At 40.3% G+C, this 18,652-nt stretch overlaps 1 protein-coding gene across 5 annotated transcripts; it reads right to left on the minus strand.

The window, feature by feature from the left end:
• Positions 1-1,981: 1,981 nt before the first annotated feature.
• On the minus strand, positions 1,982-18,652 carry LOC146549627 (uncharacterized). Of its 5 annotated transcripts, none has more exons than XM_085262962.1 (29): positions 18,516-18,652; positions 17,564-17,628; positions 17,414-17,479; positions 16,451-16,486; positions 16,099-16,164; positions 15,317-15,346; positions 14,654-14,713; positions 13,204-13,257; positions 11,525-11,566; positions 11,367-11,396; positions 10,570-10,626; positions 10,431-10,478; positions 10,241-10,285; positions 8,108-8,149; positions 7,884-7,919; positions 7,758-7,808; positions 7,442-7,558; positions 7,284-7,334; positions 7,045-7,071; positions 6,904-6,942; positions 5,598-5,648; positions 5,151-5,192; positions 5,036-5,068; positions 4,879-4,938; positions 4,561-4,626; positions 4,438-4,473; positions 3,573-3,608; positions 2,873-2,917; positions 1,983-2,398 (listed from the first exon to the last, which is right to left on the minus strand). In XM_085262962.1, exons 1-29 carry the CDS (start codon positions 18,524-18,526, stop codon positions 2,364-2,366), a joined length of 1,377 nt encoding a protein of 458 aa, XP_085119088.1. In that variant the 5' UTR covers positions 18,527-18,652; the 3' UTR covers positions 1,983-2,363. The 5 variants fall into 5 exon arrangements, with proteins under 5 accessions (XP_085119090.1, XP_085119092.1, XP_085119088.1 ...); XM_085262961.1 differs by having other exon boundaries at positions 14,645-14,713; XM_085262964.1 differs by lacking the exon at positions 7,884-7,919 and having other exon boundaries at positions 1,982-2,398; positions 14,645-14,713.

Genomic DNA, 18,652 nt, shown 5'->3' on the forward strand with positions numbered 1-18,652 from the left:
AGCAATCATCAGAAAATGGAAGACATACAAGACCACTGATAATCTCCCTCGATCTGGGGCTCCACGCAAGATCTCATCCCGTGGAGTCAAAATGATCATGAGAACGGTGAGCAAAGATCCCAGAACCACACGGGGGGACCTGGTGAATGACCTGCAGAGAGCTGGGACCAAAGTAACAAAGGTCACCATCAGTAACACACTACAACGGCAGGGAATCAAATCCCGCAGTGCCAGACGTGTTCCGCTGCTGAAGCCAGTGCATGTCCAGGCCCGTCTGAAGTTTGCCAGAGAGCACATGGATGATACAGCAGAGGATTGGGAGAATGTCATGTGGTCAGATGAAACCAAAGTAGAACTTTTTGGTATAAACTCAACTCGTCGTGTTTGGAGGAAGAAGAATACTGAGTTGCATCCCAAGAACACCATACCTACTGTGAAGCATGGGGGTGGAAACATCATGCTATGGGGCTGTTTTTCTGCCAAGGGGACAGGACGACTGATCCGTGTTAAGGACAGAATGAATGGGGCCATGTATCGTGAGATTTTGAGCCAAAACCTCCTTCCATCAGTGAGAACTTTGAAGATGAAACGAGGCTGGGTCTTCCAACATGACAATGATCCAAAACACACCGCCCGGCCAACAAAGGAGTGGCTCCGTAAGAAGCATTTGAAAGTCCTGGAGTGGCCTAGCCAGTCTCCAGACCTCAACCCCATAGAAAATCTGTGGCGGGAGTTGAAAGTCCGTGTTGCTCGGCGACAGCCCCAAAACATCACTGCTCTCGAGAAGATCTGCATCGAGGAATGGGCCAAAATACCAGCTACTGTGTGTGCAAACCTGGTAAAGACCTATAGTCAACCTTTGACCTCTGTTATTGCCAACAAAGGTTATGTTATAAAGTATTGAGTTGTATTTTTGTTATTGACCAAATACTTATTTTCCACCCTGATTTACGAATAAATTCTTTACAAATCCTACCATGTGGATTCATGGATTTTTTTTTTCACATTCTGTCTCTCACAGTTGAAGTGTACCTCTGGTGCAAATTACTGACCTCTGTCATCATTTTAGGTGGGGGAACTTGCACAATCGGTGGCTGACTAAATGCTTTTTTGCCCCACTCTATATGCTGAATAACAAGCAGGCCCTGATCACAAGACCTCAGGGACCTACTATAGGGACATAGGGCTGTAAAAGGTCAATAATGTCGGCTGGTGCTTGTCCTTGAAGAGCTTTAAATGTCAGAACCAGTATCTTAAAATGGACTCTGAATTCAGCGGGGAGCCAGTGCAGCTGTATAAGCAATGGTGTTACATGAGAGTACTTAGATGTTTTTGTCAGAATCCTTGCTGCAGCATTTTGGACAATCTGCAGACGCTCCGGGGAGTTTTTGTTTACACATGTAAACAGTGAATCACAGTAGTCCAATTACGATGAAATGAATGCACGAATAACAATCTCCAGTTCAGAATGAGATACCATAGGGCTCAATTTAGAAATGTTTCTTAAATGATAGAAGCAGGATGTAGAACATGAGCAGAGAAAATTAAGGAGAATTTACAATCGCCTACATTGTAGAGGGTGACTTTGCCTCCAAACCTAAACAGGAAGATGAGTAAAGCAAATGGTTACAGTGGGATGAAGAACGTCTGGTGTTGTGGTGTTGTTCACGGGTCTAAAATCCTGTACCATTCATCTACCCTTACCTGGGCCCATAAAGACGGGAAATATTGGCATATTCCATGATGACTGATATGGGATGATCATGCTGGCCTCCAGTAATCTGTTTATAGTGTCATACTGGGGTCACCAGACCAGACCTTCACCAGGGTTCAGGGTGATGTGGACCTGGGCTGTGTCAACTAGATGGACATCATGTGGCGTGGTGGTCCAGATAGCAGAAGAAATGGAGTCTAAGAAACCTGGTTCTTATTTTCTTCAATCAGTGATGAATAATAAGATTTATTCAGAGCTCACAAAATCCAGGACGACAGTTTAGTCACCAGTTTGGGCAAAAGACAAATTCTCAGTTTTGATGTTCAACAAACACATTTATTACAGAATTTTTAAACCATGTTTTACAATGAACATGTCACTTCCTTTTTGTCATCAGATCAAATCTGAATCAGCACACTGTTGAGACTAATTTTCTTTACTTTCCCTCCATGATTCTCTAAGACAAAATAAATGTCTATAAACCGACATTTTTAAATATTAAAAAAACAAACAAACAAAAAAACACCTGCTGCCATTCACTGGAGGGGCCTACAGCTAGTGGGAGGGGTCAGATTTCATTGGCCGTGCTGATTGGTCGGTACACTGGAAACGGTAACGCAGGAAGCGAACTCGCGGTTTGATGTGGAAGTCAGCAGGTATCCTCCAGTTCCACATTTTCTGTACCTGAACGAGAAACTAAGATTCAGTGAAAAGCTTCACATGAGAACAATAAAAATAAAAACATTCCGAACAAACATATTAATTAACACACGTTTTCAACATGTTCCAGCATGTGTTTGCAAAGCTTCTCTGTTGCATGCTACAATAGACGGTTTAAATAATGGATCATATTTTGGATCATTTTTATACCCTCTGGTATGAGTTAAAACACATAATGAATTTATGTGGGGGTTTTTACTATCTGGATCTGGAGGGACAGATCTAACACATCCAGTACTGATGCTGCAGGGTTTTCATGACCCTGACATGAGGTTCTTTTAAATAAAAATCAGTTTCAGGGTTTGATGAACATTGAATACAAAGAAAGTGTAAACTAAACAGGAAACATCAGACTGCTCAGGACATCTTCAGTGATAGAGAAAATGTATTAAATGAAATATTGTAAAGATTCGAGTCAAGAGTGTGATGATAACAAACCTTCAGGACCCTGACCAGATGGGTTGTACTGTTCAGTAACTGAACCTGCAGAGAACAAGCAGAACCAAGAAAAGAGAAAGAACAAGCCTTCAGCACCTGATCTCATATCAGATACAAACAGCAAAATATCCTTTAACCAAAAAATGGGACCCCAAACCGCATCCAGCACACCTTTGAACCTTCTGGGGCACAGATGCAAAGGAGAAAGTACACTTGGAGGGAAGAATTCTCTTCATCCAATCTGCAATTTATTTATTTATTTATTTTTTTACAAAAATACTGATATTAACAACCAAAGAAGAAACTTATCTTAGCATTAACCCAGGCTTGAAAAGCTTAAGCCCCTCCCCCTGAAGAAACTATGCAATCATTAGTCAGTGGTCTGATATACTAGATGTTTTTACCCTGAGGATGACAAAGATTTCTTACTTATTACCTCTGATGCTTTTATACAAAAATCACAAATACAGAATCCCCCCAATGTGTGTGTTTTTAACTACTTGGTAAGATTACAATTCCCCGCTAGTACATAGAAGCCATGGAATACATGGAATTTTCCAATATGGTGGCAATGTGGAAAAGAGCATATGCAGTCTTAGTCCTCTAGAGGGCATAGGTTTCCACGTGACATACAGGCTCTGTCCGTATTTCAGGTATGTGTTCTAAACCTTTTAAAGCTGTGAACATTTTTAAGACTTACCAGCCATCTGTGTGTGATCTGTCACAGCTGGAGGACCTGCAAAAGAAAAAAACGACACACACATTGTGTATTCAGTGGGTGTTGATACACCCACAAAGAGACACAGACCTACAGCAGAATAAGAACAGACACTCTGAAACATGAACTCAATCCCAGTCAGTCACAAACACTAAACCTCACAACTTGATCTTCTCCTGCGTTTGAATGTGAGTTTATTAACGGGAATGAGCCAGAACCTCGTGATAGACCACATGACACTGATCTACACCTTTCTCAGCGATGCTGCTTTGTTTCATGCTCACACTTTAAACTGCCGGATTTGTAAAGTTCTCACCCTTCAGAGTGTCTGTGAGGGTTCTCAGTCACCCAGGTCATCATAATGGAAGGAGCTTGGAAAGAAAAGCGTCTGGACAGTGGGATACTCCCACTGGGTTTAAATCTGGGACTCTCCACAATTTGACCCTTAGAACTGAAGAAGCTTCTCGGATGAGAGGTGAAATGTCTTCAAGCAACTTAAAGAAGTCCAGATGCTTTTCTTTCCAAGCTCCTTAGACCTCACCCTTCAGAGGCGACAAAGGACATCTAGGGTTTTTTTTTTTAAACAGCATCAATAAGCAAAGATCAAAGAAATGATCAAAACATGATCAATAAACCTTTTTTTTTTTTACTTTAAGCCCCCCCCCCCCCCCTACAAAACCATAAGTAAACACCATAGCCCTTGGAAATTCGATTAATTGCGGGCTCCCTCTAAGTGTATAAAGAGCATGTTGCATACTTGGCTTTGTGACAACCCTTGTGAGTTAGGGCAAGTTGCTGGAATTGGACTGTTTTTTTTTTAGGTGGGAATAGGTATAGTAGAACTTACTAGAGTCGAGAAGCCTTCCTGTATGATCTGTTGCAACTGAAACACACAGAACATACATCTGACCTTTGACCTCTCACCTGTCTGTTAATTAACTGTTAGTATATTGAAGGGAGATGGACATACCTGTATCTGTCCCAGAGAAGTCTGCTGTCATGGTAACCAGATCTGTGTGAGGGTGAATGCCTGAAACTGAATAAAGCAGAGGAGAATCAGACAGGAAAATGTAAACCTAGATATACAGACAAATGTACAGACAGGTGTACAGAAGCAGACAGATGCAAAGGCTGACCTACAGAAAGACAGGCAGATGTACAGATAGATTTACAGTCAGGCAGACAGAAAGACAGATGTAGAGACAGACGGCCATACACAAAGATATGCACACAAATGCACAAAGAGAACCAGGGACAACTGTAAAGACAAATGTAAAGATATGTGTACCTGGGTTATGTGTCTGTGTGACATCGACAGACGCAGTTTGGATCATAATGGATGGAGACTCTGTAACACATGATCATGTGACAGAAAGTGGATAACCCCCCTCTCCCACACCGGATTATGAACCAATGAGCTTCATAGTCATAGTAAGTAGTAGTACCTGTGACATCATGCCCGAATCCAAGACCTGAAGCTAGAAATAACAGAACACAGAGCTTCATCCATTACTAACACTGTTTATCAGTAAACAGCTTTTTTTGATCTGTTCACCTCACCTGTGAGATTGACGTTAATCCTGGTTACTGACTCTGCACCACCTGATGACATCATCAGCACATTTTTATTTATCACATTATTTCACTGATCATTTAAAATACAATCCTGATTCCAGATTAACGACTGGATAAGGTGACTCGGGTGTGGTTTCCAGTTATTCTGCACTTTGGCTGTTATCCTGTACTTCCTGTACGCCTTGTCTTTGACTGAAAATTGTATAACTTAAAATGTGAGGCTATTTTTGTAAGAAGTGTTCAAACCATTTAAAGAGCTTCATGTTGAGCAGTACCACTCCCTGACCTGGTGACGTAAACATTACATACTCCGGACTTTTAGCTTCTTTTAGCTCATAATGTTAACAGTTTACTAGTCTAACGATGGAACAATGGAGACACTGAATTCCAACATATAATCTGGTATAAATAATTAGCTTGATTAGACTGTACCTGTGAGATCAGTATAAAGATCGCTGAAGGAAACCAGTTTTTCTGTCTCTGCTGCAGAAACACAAACAGCAAAGTTAAACTGCAGAAACAAATGTTGGCGATGAAGGTGGTGTGAGGAGTATCTAAGGGGGTGATCTGAGCCAGGAATCCTTCTGAACCCACTATCTGACTTTTCAACAAATGTCTTATGTTCACCTGTGTTCAAATGAAGAATCACTAAATTGATACAGAGGGCTTTTGCTTTTTGAAGATGAGGTAGTACTGTTGTTTTTTTCAGAACATGACCATTATCTTACACCAGGGCCAAGCTGAGAATCAGCACCTCCTTCTCTGAAGCCATGGTCCTCTGCGAGAAGATGGTGGATTACTCCCTCCGTGTTGCTGCTCCAAGTGAGGAAGTTAAGTATTTCAGGATCTTAATCTTGAGTGATGATTGAGATGGACCAGTGGATGAGTGCAATTGCAGTTCTCTTCCAAGTATCCTTATCACGGTAACGGGGGGGCATTCACACTTTAGCATCACCTATTAACTTAATCCCACTAATTGCATATCTTTGAACTGTGGGAAGAAGCGTGGGAAAAACATACAACCAGCCAAATGGTGGAGTCGAATGCAGGCAACAGTGCTAACCACCATACTACTGTGCTGCCCAGTAAGTAACATTCACAGATCATTTTCTGTGGAACAAGAGTCACGAGACCTTTGTTATTGATCAGATACAGCCAACACTACCACTTTTATGTAAACATACAGGGGAAACCCTGGGCTAATGTGACAGATAGTAAGTTTCATGTGAACGTTTATCCAGATCATAAATCTTATGGTAAGTGAATCCAGATAAGGGAAAGATACGTTCCTTCATAGCAACTGATCACAGTCAAGTAAGGCGGGTCTTTAATGTATTCTTTTGTTTTTCTTTTTTCCCCCCTTCACATATGACCTGTTGGAGTTTTTTCTTTTAAATTTTGCCTTTTGCAAACGCAGAGTGTATGAATAATGCCTGTTTCCGATTAAAGATGGGATTTTCTTCTTCCTTTTTTGGGGTCCTCTGTTCCATGATTCATTTATTTATGAAGAAAATCAAAGAGGTAATATATCTCATCTGGCCTGTGAGAGACTCTTAATTCTCAGGGAGGAACTGGAAGATACTGTTGAGGAGAATAATGTGTGGAGCTTAGCCTGCTGCTACCGTGAATGGACAAATCATCGAGGTGGGTGACAGATGGATAGTCTGGTCTACTCAGGTGTGTTCTGTTGCAGATCTGAATGTTTTTATCGAAGTGAACTAAAATGGTGAACGTTTACCTCCATTTGTGTCTGTCAACAGGGTCTGTCGACCGTTTCCTAAACAACACAAAGTAAATTCAGAAAATCAAACAATAATTACATAGTTGAAGGTATTTTTATATGCAGTAAATTTAAGAGCATGAAGCTCTGAGGAATTACCATCAGTATCAGCTGAATCAGCTGCATCTGTGAGGACAAATACAGCACCAATATGAAATATGGTCAACAGATAATGAAGGATCGGGACTATTGATATTTTCCTTAGTTCAGGTGCCAGATAATGTGTCTTTTTTTAAATTTAAGTTTAGAAAAAAAAGAAACAACATTGAAAAGTCTACAGTGGAGCTGATGTAAAGTTTAAAACCTTTGGGATTACATTTATGCTAGTGTGAGATCACCTTTCTGGTCTCTGAGAGCTTCAATGTGCGTTGAGGATGAAGACACTGCCCCTGAAAAGGAAAAAGATGCTGTTTTACTTTACTAAATAAGAGATGAAGGAAAACTTCAGAGTAAAAGTTAATCTGGTTTTCAGAGTAAAAGTCTTTCCTCTCACAACCTGCAGAGTGGGAGGAGCCAGAGACAGAGCTGGGTAATGATTGGTCAGGTCCTGAACTCAGGAAAGTTTGATCTGGTCCTGGCTGATCAACGGTGGTATCAGAATGATGAACAAGATCTTCAATACCAGGAAACAGGAGGTAGGAAAGATTAACAAGCAAGGAAAGGAAACAGCAGAGATACAAACACAGATGCTGTGTTTGAACTGCCACTAGCAGCTACATAATGCTTTTGGCTGAATAAAAAATAATTGGACAGTTCAAAAACATCATGTGATATATTTGGATGACGTTAGTGGGGGAGGAGTCTGTACTCACCTGCAAGTGAGTTCAGACTGTTCTGATCTGCATGTGGAGTTGCTGTCACACCTGAACCAAAAGAAAAACATCAACCAGCGTGATTTGTCCAATTTCAGACATTATTAAATGAAGAGGAAGTCATACCTGAAGGCTCCAGGTGAGAGGGTGCTGTCATGTTACCTGTGATAATTCAGAAACAAAAAGCAAAACAATAATTAACACCAATATCAAACAATCAAAAAAGAACAAACAAACAACAACAACAACAAACCCTAAATCACATCAGAGCCCTTTCCCCCAGCTTTAGTAGTCATGGTTAAGTTCACTAATCAAAGAATCACTTTAAGTGTTTCAGAAAGAAATCAAACCTGGGATGTTAACGTGACCATCTGGACCGAAAGCATCACCACCTAAAAACACAGAAACATTCCACTACAATAAAATACAGAATTATGTTTATTGTGTTTCTTCTTGGCTCAGACATCTGACAGGTATACTGCAAAACGACATTAATGGCTTTTTATCTGTGTCTTGTCTTTATATCTCATGAAAGAGGCTCTCTTTTCATATGAAAATATCACCTGATCAGCAAAATGTTATATTCAGAGTTTTGGTTTGAATCAACCACATTGTCACTGTTTAGTTTTATTTATTTTTATTATTTCCAGCATGTTTTGAGTGTAATAGAGATTATCTGCCGTGGGAATATGTTTTATATGTGTGGTAAATCATACCATACTCACCAAATGAAGCACAAGCTGTGCACCACATTGTCACAAGAATGTGTTCATGTGATTATTTAGAAAATGTGTGAATATTGTTCTACTTGATTGTGATTTCCTGCTAAGTCTCATCGACGGCAAGAACACCTGTTCAACCAATCACATTCATTCACTCTGATCTGATTTCCATGTCTCCTTCATCAGGCTGTGGGACAGGAAGCCTTTTTTTTTATATATATAATTGTTTATTTTATTTTCACTTGCTACACACGGGACAGACATGACTGGGGGAAAGAAAAGGGAGAATGAAAGAGAGGTAGGGGAAGAGCGAACAGCGGGGAAGAGGAACAGTGATAAAGGGCAAAAAACAAAACAAACAAAACAAACAGACAAAAATACATATATCAAACAAGCAAAAAAAGGAGAGCAATATAAGCTACCTGCATTTAGCTACCTGCCAGAGAGCAGCAGGTAGCAGGAAGCCTTAATAGATCCAATTTTAGATCTCACAACTAAGGTGCAGCTGTCACCGAGATGTATTTTGTTTTTTTCTTTATAATTGGTCTTATTCTGATTTTAGTGTTTATTTGTGAGTGTGGTTCTGATTATATTTGCATGATTTTATTCTGATATTTGTATTGCATGTTTTTAGTGTTTTTTTTTTTTTTTGCATGCTATTGTTTTAATCCACTGTGGACTCTGGACAGTTAGCAAATAGCAGGCGTCTGTTGAGGTGTGGGTGTGGCCTATCAGCTGGGGAAAGGACTTGTTTAAAGAAAGTTGGCTGAGCAAGGGGAAGGGCCAGATATGACATGGCTATTAGCCAGGTCAGACGATGGTTCTGGCCAGTATGTTTATTTACAGGGCGAAGCAGCGAGCGAGAGACTCGAGTGCGGAGTGCAAGCTGGGTTGTGATGTGGGGTGCCCAGTGGAGGGATGAGGTGGTCCCCACTTCAGAAGAGGAATTCCTCTGTTTAACTTTTACATATAAGGAACATTGGTATTGGGTTGTAGGACAGTTGAATTGCTGGACTGTGTGGGATTTTACTGTACAAAGAACATTTTATTGTAGTTTTAAGAATTGTTTTTATTTGTTCTTGGGGGATTTTAGGGTACCAAGAACATTTTATTGCATACGTTTTTTAGAATTTTGTTTGCTTTTATTCCTGCTTTCCACCTCCATGAATAAACTTTTTCTTGTTAGACTTGTAGTCTCTGTGCCCTGGGAATCTGATCCCCTTTTATTTAAAGAACTTCCTGTAACACAATTTGGCTCACCAGTTTTAGTGTCTACAGAAATAAACAGCAGCATTGACCATACTCATAGGTAAAATAATTAGCTGTCATTAAAATATTTTACTGCTCTGTGACATACATCCCCATCTTGCTCTATGTGATATTTTTATATTCTTCCTTGACGTTTTAATCATCATCATCATCATCATCTGATAATGTGTCACTCACAAATGACCATGATCTGTGAAATAACCCATTTTGTCTGAGGGCTCTCAGGGAGTGAAGCAGAGAGCCTGGCCTAACAAAGAAGACTAATAATCTGATAATCATTATCTCTGACTGGGGTTTAAGGTTTTATTGAGCCCGCTACTGCAGAGAAAGCCTGTTTGTGTTGAAACTCGCCACATCCCTCTGTGAGTCAGAGCTGGAGCAAAAGACCAAAAGAGTCAGTGTGTATCTGGAATGACCTCAGATTTTATCATCAAATCAAGCTTCAGATTTAAGAAAATTATTGGTTTGTAAAATGAGAGCAGCTGAACTTACCCATCATGCCAAGCAGGAAGTCATGGCTAGATGGCTCTATGGATCCTAAAGGAGAAAAAGTCAATGACAGCTGCTGAGAGATTCCTCCTTAAAGCCATAGAAGTGTTCTTTGCCTTTGTAGCACTTAAAAATCTGACTTGGATCTGATGAAGTAAAAGTGATGTCACAGACACCTCACCTGGACACTCACCTGTAAGACCCAGGTGAGAAACGTCACCCTGAAAGAATCCCACAGCATCTGGAAAAGAGAGTTGAACTTAATGTCTCTGAGCTTCTTAAAAAATAGGTTTCACCTGTCTCCCTTGTAGCCCCTCTCCATACCGCGTTACCTGTCTGACTGCCAACTCCACCCCCTCCTCCTCCATTCAGGAGCTTCTGTCCATTACCTCGAAAAAACAAAACAAAACAAGAATTGATAATTTTTTGAAGAGATTGTAAGATCTTTCGTCTGGACTTCTTTAAGTTGCTTGAAGATGTTTCACCTCTCATCCGAGAAGCTTATTCTGTTCTAGAGTCAAATGGTGGAGAGTCCCAGGTTTAAGCCCTGTGGGTGTTTCCCCATGAGAGGGACAATGGCATCTAAAGGACAAAGGTCACTCTTTCGAAGATGCGAATGCCATCTATGTCCACTGTGAACGACCATCCTTGAACAGAGGCGGTGGGTTACGACACCAACTGTCTACCATCTATAATCCAGATCGCTTCCCAGACGCCTTAACGCCCACTCACGTCCTTGGCCATTTGACCTCAGGAAATCACATAATAGGATGGAGCTTGGTTTCACAATGAGCTCACCAAAAACCTTGGCTGATTGTGACCTGCACCCGTTTTCACACCTTGGTTCGTGTGATTAGGTAGAGGATCAATAGGGGGTCTGTTGTCCTTCTTGGGGGGACACTCCCACAGGGCTTAAATCTGGGGCTCTCCACCATTTGACCCAAGAACTGAAGAAGCTTCTCGGATGAGAGGTGAAACCTCTTCAAGGAAACTTAAAGAAGTCCAGATGCTTTTCTTTCCAAGCTCCTTAGACTACAATGAACTGAGAATCTTCACAGACATATTGAAAGGTCTTCAACTCAATGATCTATTGATTGGTCTCTGTTTGAGGGATTTGAAAGCTACTTACTGTTGGTCTCTGAGCCAGCTCCTGCAGAACCTGCAGACAAAGACCAGGTTTAAAGATGTGAAGCTTTCTATGCTAAAGGGCTCGTACAGTCAGCTGTTGTGCTGAGCTTAATGAATCAATAATTCTCAAAATGCCAGCAGAGTAATAATTGGACTTACCATTTGTTTCTGTGTGAGATAAAGCAGAGGAATGCTTGTCTCCTTAAAACACAGAAATCATCGATTAACACACCTTCTCATTTAATGGACTTTCTTTATTTTTACTATTTTTGCCTTGTAGATACATACTGAAGACATCAAATATGTGAAGCAAGACATATGGAATTATTAAGCAAAGAAAAAAATGATAAATAACTCTAAATATGTCTTATAGTTTAGATTCCTTTGCTTTGTTGACAGTGTTGCAAACCCTTGGCCTTCTCTCAGTGAGCTTCATGAGTAGTCACCTGATATGGGTTTCACTTCACAGGTGTGCCTCGTCAGGGTTTATTTGTGGCATTTATTGCCTTCTTAATGGGGTTGGGACATTCAGTCATGTTATGCAGCACCTCAGATAAATGCCCACAGTTCCAGAAGCAGACACATCTCTACATCAACTGTTCAGAGGAGACTGTACAAATGAGGTCTTTATGGTCAACAAGCTGCTAAGAAACCACTACTAAGGAAAAGCAACAAGCAGAAAAGATTTGTTTCAGGTCATGAAACACAAGGAATGGACATCAGATGTGTAGAAATCTGCTTTCCTTTGATGAGTCCAAATTTTAGATCTTTAGTTCCACCCGCTGTGAAAGGATGCTCTCTACTACTACTATATGGTTACCACCATGAAGGAAGAGGTGTGATGGTGTGGTGGTGAACCGACCAAAATGACTCCAAGACCGCAGCAACGACTCATTCAAGAGGTCATAAGACCCCAGAACAACTTTCAAAGAACTTCAGGCTTCACGTGCCACAGTTAAGGTTCATGACTCTACAAGACGGGGAAAAAAGAGAGTTCCGAGATGATAACCTCTGCTCACAAATACTGTGGATTAATGAGACAAAAGTTGAACCTTTTGGAAAGGTGTATGTCCAGTACATCTGGCATAAAAGTAACAGAATTTCAGAGAATGAACATCACGCCAACAGTAAAATATGATGCCGGTATGGTGATGGTCTGGGACTGCTTACTGCCTCAGGACCTGGAAGACTTGCTGTGGTAAATGGAACAATGAATTCAGCTGTCTACCAAAACGACCTGAAGGAGGATGTCTGGCCATCTGCTTGTGATCTCAAGCCGAAGTGCAGTTGGGTTCTGCAGCAGGATAATGATCCAAAACACACCAGCAAATCCACCTCTGAATGGCTTAAGAAAAATAAAGCGAAGACTTTAGAGGGGCCTAGTCAAATTTCTGACCTGAATCTGGTTGAGATGAGGGGTGACCTTAAAAAGGTGGTTCAGGCTTGAAAACCCTTCACTGTGGGTGAATTACAACAATTCTGCAAAGATGAGAGGGAAGTCCTCCACAGCATTTATTTCCAGTTATCGCAAACACTAGACTGCAGTTATTACTGCTTAGGTTTTTCCAACCAGTTATTAGGTTTAGGGGGTAATCACTTTTTCACACAGAGCCACATAGGCTTGGATTTGTTTCCCCCTAATGATAAACACCTTAATTCTTGTGTTTACGTTTTTGTAATGTCATGATGCCATTTGATGATGATTTCAGTGTTTTGACATGAAGTTTTGTTCCATCCAAATGCATACAGGTCGCATATAGTTATTGACTGCACCCTGTTTGTTCTTCAAAATAAAAGTCCACATATCTGCCATTTTTTAAAAAGCCCAGGCTGTTTACCTGCAGAATGGATCAAAGCTGTGGAAACATCAGAGATCTCAGCTGCTGCAGAACCTGTAACAACAGGAGCAGTTTTAGCTTCTAAATACAAAAAAAGTAAAATGGTCAGATGTTCAAAGCCCTTACAGACCGTGCAATGAACTTATGTCTTGAGCACAGGAAGCATTGTCTAACACTTCCATGTGAGAATGTTTCCAGTAATGGTGGCCAAGTGTGTATCAGAGCAAGACAAAGAGATCCTGGCCATGAATTCTGAGTAGAAAAAAACAACTGGTGTTGCAATATTAGTATTGAAAAATCCCAACACAGGATTGTAGAGAACCACTGATGGTGAGTACAGCCCAATTACATTCTGGATGATGGTGAAATGGTGTGGCCAGCCATGCGATTGGATTGTGGGAGATCTCTGAAGGGCTGAGTCAAGCTATTCCTTGGGATTCAGATGTTTTATTAGTCCTATCCGGGTAGTAGATGGGTAGTTGTGCTTTAAAGCACTGCTTTGAAGGGACACACACGTCCTTACAGGCACTGCTTTTTGGGTCACAAGGAACGTTAAAAGACAATTCAGACTGGACTTCTGTCATTCTACAACAGGAAGACTTTATTTTGTTTTATTAATTTCATTTAATTTCATTTCTCCTTTTATTTTGTTTGTTTTACACCTATGAAGAGCAGGTGTTATTTTCCAGGTTGTGTGACTGTGTACTGTGTATTGTTTATGAGCTTTCCTAAGGTAACAAGTTCCCAGTTGTTCACTTCAGTGATGACTTTTTTCCTGAGACCCTAAAATCAAAACCTCCTTCCAAACCTACGTAGATATTTGGAGTCTGTGTTGAAATTGATATTGCAGTACAATAAGAGGTGGCTGTAGCTCAGGAGATAGAGCAGGTCACCTACTAATAGGGAGCTTGGTCGTTTGAGCCTTGTCTGATCCAGTCTGCATGCAAATACAGGCCAAAGACATTTGCCAAGATATTAACCCCACTTGAGAGCAACCAAGAGTATAAATATGTGTGAATGTTAGATAGAAACACTTACATAGGAATAGCATAAGTAAAAAGTGCTTATGAGAATGGATGAATGGGACAAGTTGTAGAACCTGCTTTGTGCTCAGAGTAGAAAAACGCTATAGAATCCATCTAATCTTTACTGGTCCTGAGTAGAGGCACTACACTGTATTGATGTAGCAAAATGACTGGATAGTTCAACCGTTGTAAAGAGGTTGGAGTGTAACATGTCTCTTAAAAGTATTAAATTGCCACACAGATTTCTGTGCGATCCTTTAAGTAGGGAGTGTTTCCACTGATGAGATTGTAACCTAACAAAAGTCAGAGAAGTGATCAGAGCAGAGTGACTGAAATCTGATTACCATTCAAATCAAACATTTTACTGTCTAAGATGTTCATATTTGTCATCGCGTTTCTCTCTGGATGAGATTCACCTGGTTTACCTGCTGAGCTTCCGGCTGTTCCTTCATGTGTTCTTCCCCCTGCTGTTTGACCACTGGAAGCTGAAAATAAACATCATTTTTAAACAAGTATATTTGCTCTCAGACCGTAGAGTTAGAATGGAAGTAGAATAGAAGGCAGAGCCTTCTGCTTTCAGGCCCCTCTTCTGTGAAACCAGCAACCAGTTTGGATTCAGGAGACAGACACCCTGTCTACTTTTTAAGATTAGGCTTAAAACTTTCCTCTTTGATAATGGAAATAGTCAGTTGAGCCTGACTGCTAGTTATGTTATAATAGCCTCAGATTGCTGGGGGCTTCCCATGATGCGGTTTCTGGGATTTGACGTTGAGTGTTTTTTCTAATGATAACTGTCAGGGTGTACAGCAGGCTCTGAGAAAAACAGTAAACCGTCATGAATTTTCAACTCTTACTTATTTTGTTTCGTGAACCTTAGTTTAACAACTAAATGTCAGAGAAGCTCTGTTTTCTATGACTACACAAGGTCCCAAAGCCAAAAGCCTAACACAGAACACAGAAATATCAGTAATATTTCAATCAAATAAGAGAATGTCTCTCAATAAAGTTGGGATAGACTCTGATAAGCTATCAGCATTCTGTACTTTTCTCTAACATCTTCAAGAAACTATACATTTAGCTGAACTTACCACTTAGATCCTGAATGTCAGAGGAGACACCTGCAGAGAAAATACACCTGAGTCAAACCACGCATGTCACCAAAAACTCATCTTCATGTTTTCTTGCTGAAAAACACATTTATAATCTTTACTTCCATAAAAAAGAAGCACGATTTTATCATAAAACATTTACATTTCTTCCTCAATATTCGCTTGTGTGAAATACAAAAACTAAATATTATTTTTCAGTACTTTCTAACATAATGGTGATTTCATATTTCTTTTAAAAATGAACAGTCTGGGAGCGCTAGTTTGGCTCAATGCATGGAGCGGGCAACCACATGCCATACTACTGAGAGCTGGCCTGGGTTTGAGTCCGACCCGCGGCCACATGCCTTCTTCCTTCTCTCTCTGCTCCTGCCTTCCTGTCTTCTCTTCACTGTGTTTATCAAATAAAGCTAAAAAATGAACAGGCAGTAGATTATTACAGTTAGCTGAAATTAGACTGTACACAGCTACATATGAATATAAGAAACACAAACTAAGAGTTTTAGTCTCTCAAAGACTGCAGAGACTTCACTTCTTGTGTTTAGTAACATATTTGCTACTTTTGCTTTTGCAGAGTTTGTCCTGTACGTGATGCCGTGGTTCTGGACATCCTGCAGTAACCTGAGGAGCTCAGGAAGTGGACTAGACCCATTCAGGGTAATCCTGGTCTGAAAAGCAGCCAGTTAATCTGGATTAAACCTGAGACCAGTTGGAACAAACAAAAAAACTATTCAGGAAGGAAAAACCTGATCAGGTCTACTCACCTGAACCCCCAGCAGCCCCCACTGCCACCACCGTTGCCGTGGTGGTCCGCTGCCCACCAAATGCTCCTGCAGGAGGGGGAGGAGCAAACTGTCAGGTGTTCGGCATGAATGAAGCTTGTGTTTCCAGATATTATTATAAACCTAAAGGCATCATTTGAGCTTCATTCTGTGACACATTTAGATAAGACTGAAAAACATATATTACACACAGATTTTTAAAGAGATGTTTATAAGGTTCTCACGTCACGTTCATTTAAACAGTCTGATGTTTGAACTTTTCATTTCTTTGTGTTTATGCAGGTTTATAAGATAATACTACAGGGCAAAGGTCACAGTGTGTTTTGCCTCTCACCCCCAATCTTATCTTGACTCTTGGAGTCATCATCATCTGGAAAGAGAAGACATCCAACATTTATGTCTAATTAGAAGTTTTAAACAAATGTCACACTTCTCTGTTTTAGTGTCTTTTTATTTCTGCTCTGACTTTTGACCTCTGACTCCTTCTACCTTTCCCCTATGCGCGTATGTCACCTAGCTTAGCATTAACACATGTGCTGCACTCACTGCTTCACGAAGATTTATGATTTCTAATATTTCATTTACTGGACAGAGGCCACGCATCCTACAGGAGTTACACTGAAATTAATTCAGTCAAACACAAACAAATTAACAATAAACAAAGAAAACCTATATTATCTTGACCCGGATGTAGTGATTTGTGTCAGTAAAAACATTTTAGTACACAAATGAAAGATAGGTGATGTTCTGAGGACTGAGTACTGTGAAAAAGCTGTTGGATTTTGTCATTTTTCCCTCAAAAACAGCAAACACCACCTTCTCCAAACCTTCACTGTCAGCCCTACAGTCTCACACCCACTCTACTTTGAACAGGGACCCGAAGAGGGGTCATTGAGAATGTCTCACACACATTTACTCACCCAAACAAACCCCAAGAACCAACACCAGGTAATATTTGGCAAACACTGATTACCTAAGGTTATGTCATGGTTATATAGTGTTTCATTAATAAAGAAAGAATCTCACTGCCTGAAGAGTTATTTTAAAAAGCTTTGTGACTGAAATGTGTGACATGTTTGTGTCTTTATGATAAGTTTAAACCGGTTTGAAAAGATCACAGACGATGATGCTGTTGTTCACTCTGAGGTTTGTGTGAGGGTCAGGTTCCATTCGTGTGACCTCAGTTTGGTTTCATTTTGTCATCAGTATAAACTCTGAGTTTATGCTTCATGAACAATTTGACACGAATCTGCTTTTCACGATAAAAGCTGGCTTCTCTCACACACACAAGGCCTACCCTCCTCCTCCTCGGACACCTCCCCCTCCTCTGTGGCCTCAACCTCCACCTCCTCCAGCTCCTTCTCTGGAAGACACACAGAAAGTCTTCTCTCCAAACAGAAATAATAAAATGAAATAAGATACAAAACATAGCTTCTCTTTTTTTTACCCTCCAAGGGAGCGGTAGAAACTGCTGTTGTCAAAAAGACGGCCATGGACATGATCAATAGATTTCTGTTGTGACAGAGGAGATTAATCAGTACTGACCAACACTGTCAGAATCAGCCTCACATACACTCATCAATAAGATACAGGGACAATACAATAATCAGCACCAATAAACCTCATCAATGATCATTAGTAATGAGTTCATTTCTGCTGAAATCAATCAATACACAAACCGCTGTCAATATAATCAATACTATCACCACGTGGAATGAGGATGGCTGAACTCTGATTGGATCAAAAAACAAGAAACTTTTTTAGTGATCTGATTGGACAAATGAGCTGACAGTCAAAAACAGTCAGTAATAATCTGCATCCAGTCAGGATGAAGTAATACCAATGATTTCATGAAGCACAGCAGAACTGCAAAAGTACTAAAGTATTACAACACCGACATGCAGCAGTGTTTGTTGTATAGTGCAGTTATAGTAGCACTAGCACAAGTCATATGAGTAACAGCAGTCTTCACAGTATAAAGTGTATTATTATTAGTAGTTGTAATAGTAGACTATTAATACTACTGCAGTAAAAATGCGGTGGTATTATTAGTGTTAGCAGTATAATGGTTGTGGCAATAGAAGCAGTTTAAAATGCAGTAGCATTAGTAGTTTTATCAATGTTAAGTGCATTATTATTATTATTATTAATATTATTAATACTATTGTTAGTAGCAGTAGTATCAAAAGTATATAGTGCAGTAGAAACAGTTTTGGTAGTACAAGCACAGGAGGATAACAGTATAACAAGAATAAAATGAAGGAGTAGTCATCAATAGCTTTGTGTAGAGCAGTATTATTATTTTAAAATGCAGTAATATTAGTAGTATCACTCATGCTGGTATCTTTAGCAGTACATAGAGTAACATTTGTAGTAATAGTAGTATTGCAAATACTCACGCTGGCAGCATGTTGCTGTGTGACAGGTGCGTGCTGAGCTAAAGAGACGCACCTGAAGAGCTGCAGCTCCTCCTTCAACCACTCGTATTTATACTCAGACAGGAAGGGAGGGGCTGCTCATGCTATCTATGAAAATA

The sequence above is a fragment of the Mchenga conophoros genome, linkage group LG22, assembly GCF_057382185.1.
Source record: "Mchenga conophoros isolate Kocher_MC1m ecotype Shallow Benthic linkage group LG22, M_conophoros_male_GT1.1, whole genome shotgun sequence".
Lineage (NCBI taxonomy): Eukaryota > Metazoa > Chordata > Actinopteri > Cichliformes > Cichlidae > Mchenga > Mchenga conophoros.

What these genes read in the sequence shown, in the direction of transcription:
- LOC146549627 (XM_085262961.1), bottom strand. An exon ending in GGGGGCTGCTGGGGGTTCAG is followed by an intron (nt 15,347 to 16,098) that starts GTGAGTAGACCT and finishes TTTTCTCTGCAG; the next exon opens with GTGTCTCCTCTGACATTCAG. An exon ending in CTCTCACCTGGAGCCTTCAG is followed by an intron (nt 7,809 to 7,883) that starts GTATGACTTCCT and finishes CTTTTGGTTCAG; the next exon opens with GTGTGACAGCAACTCCACAT.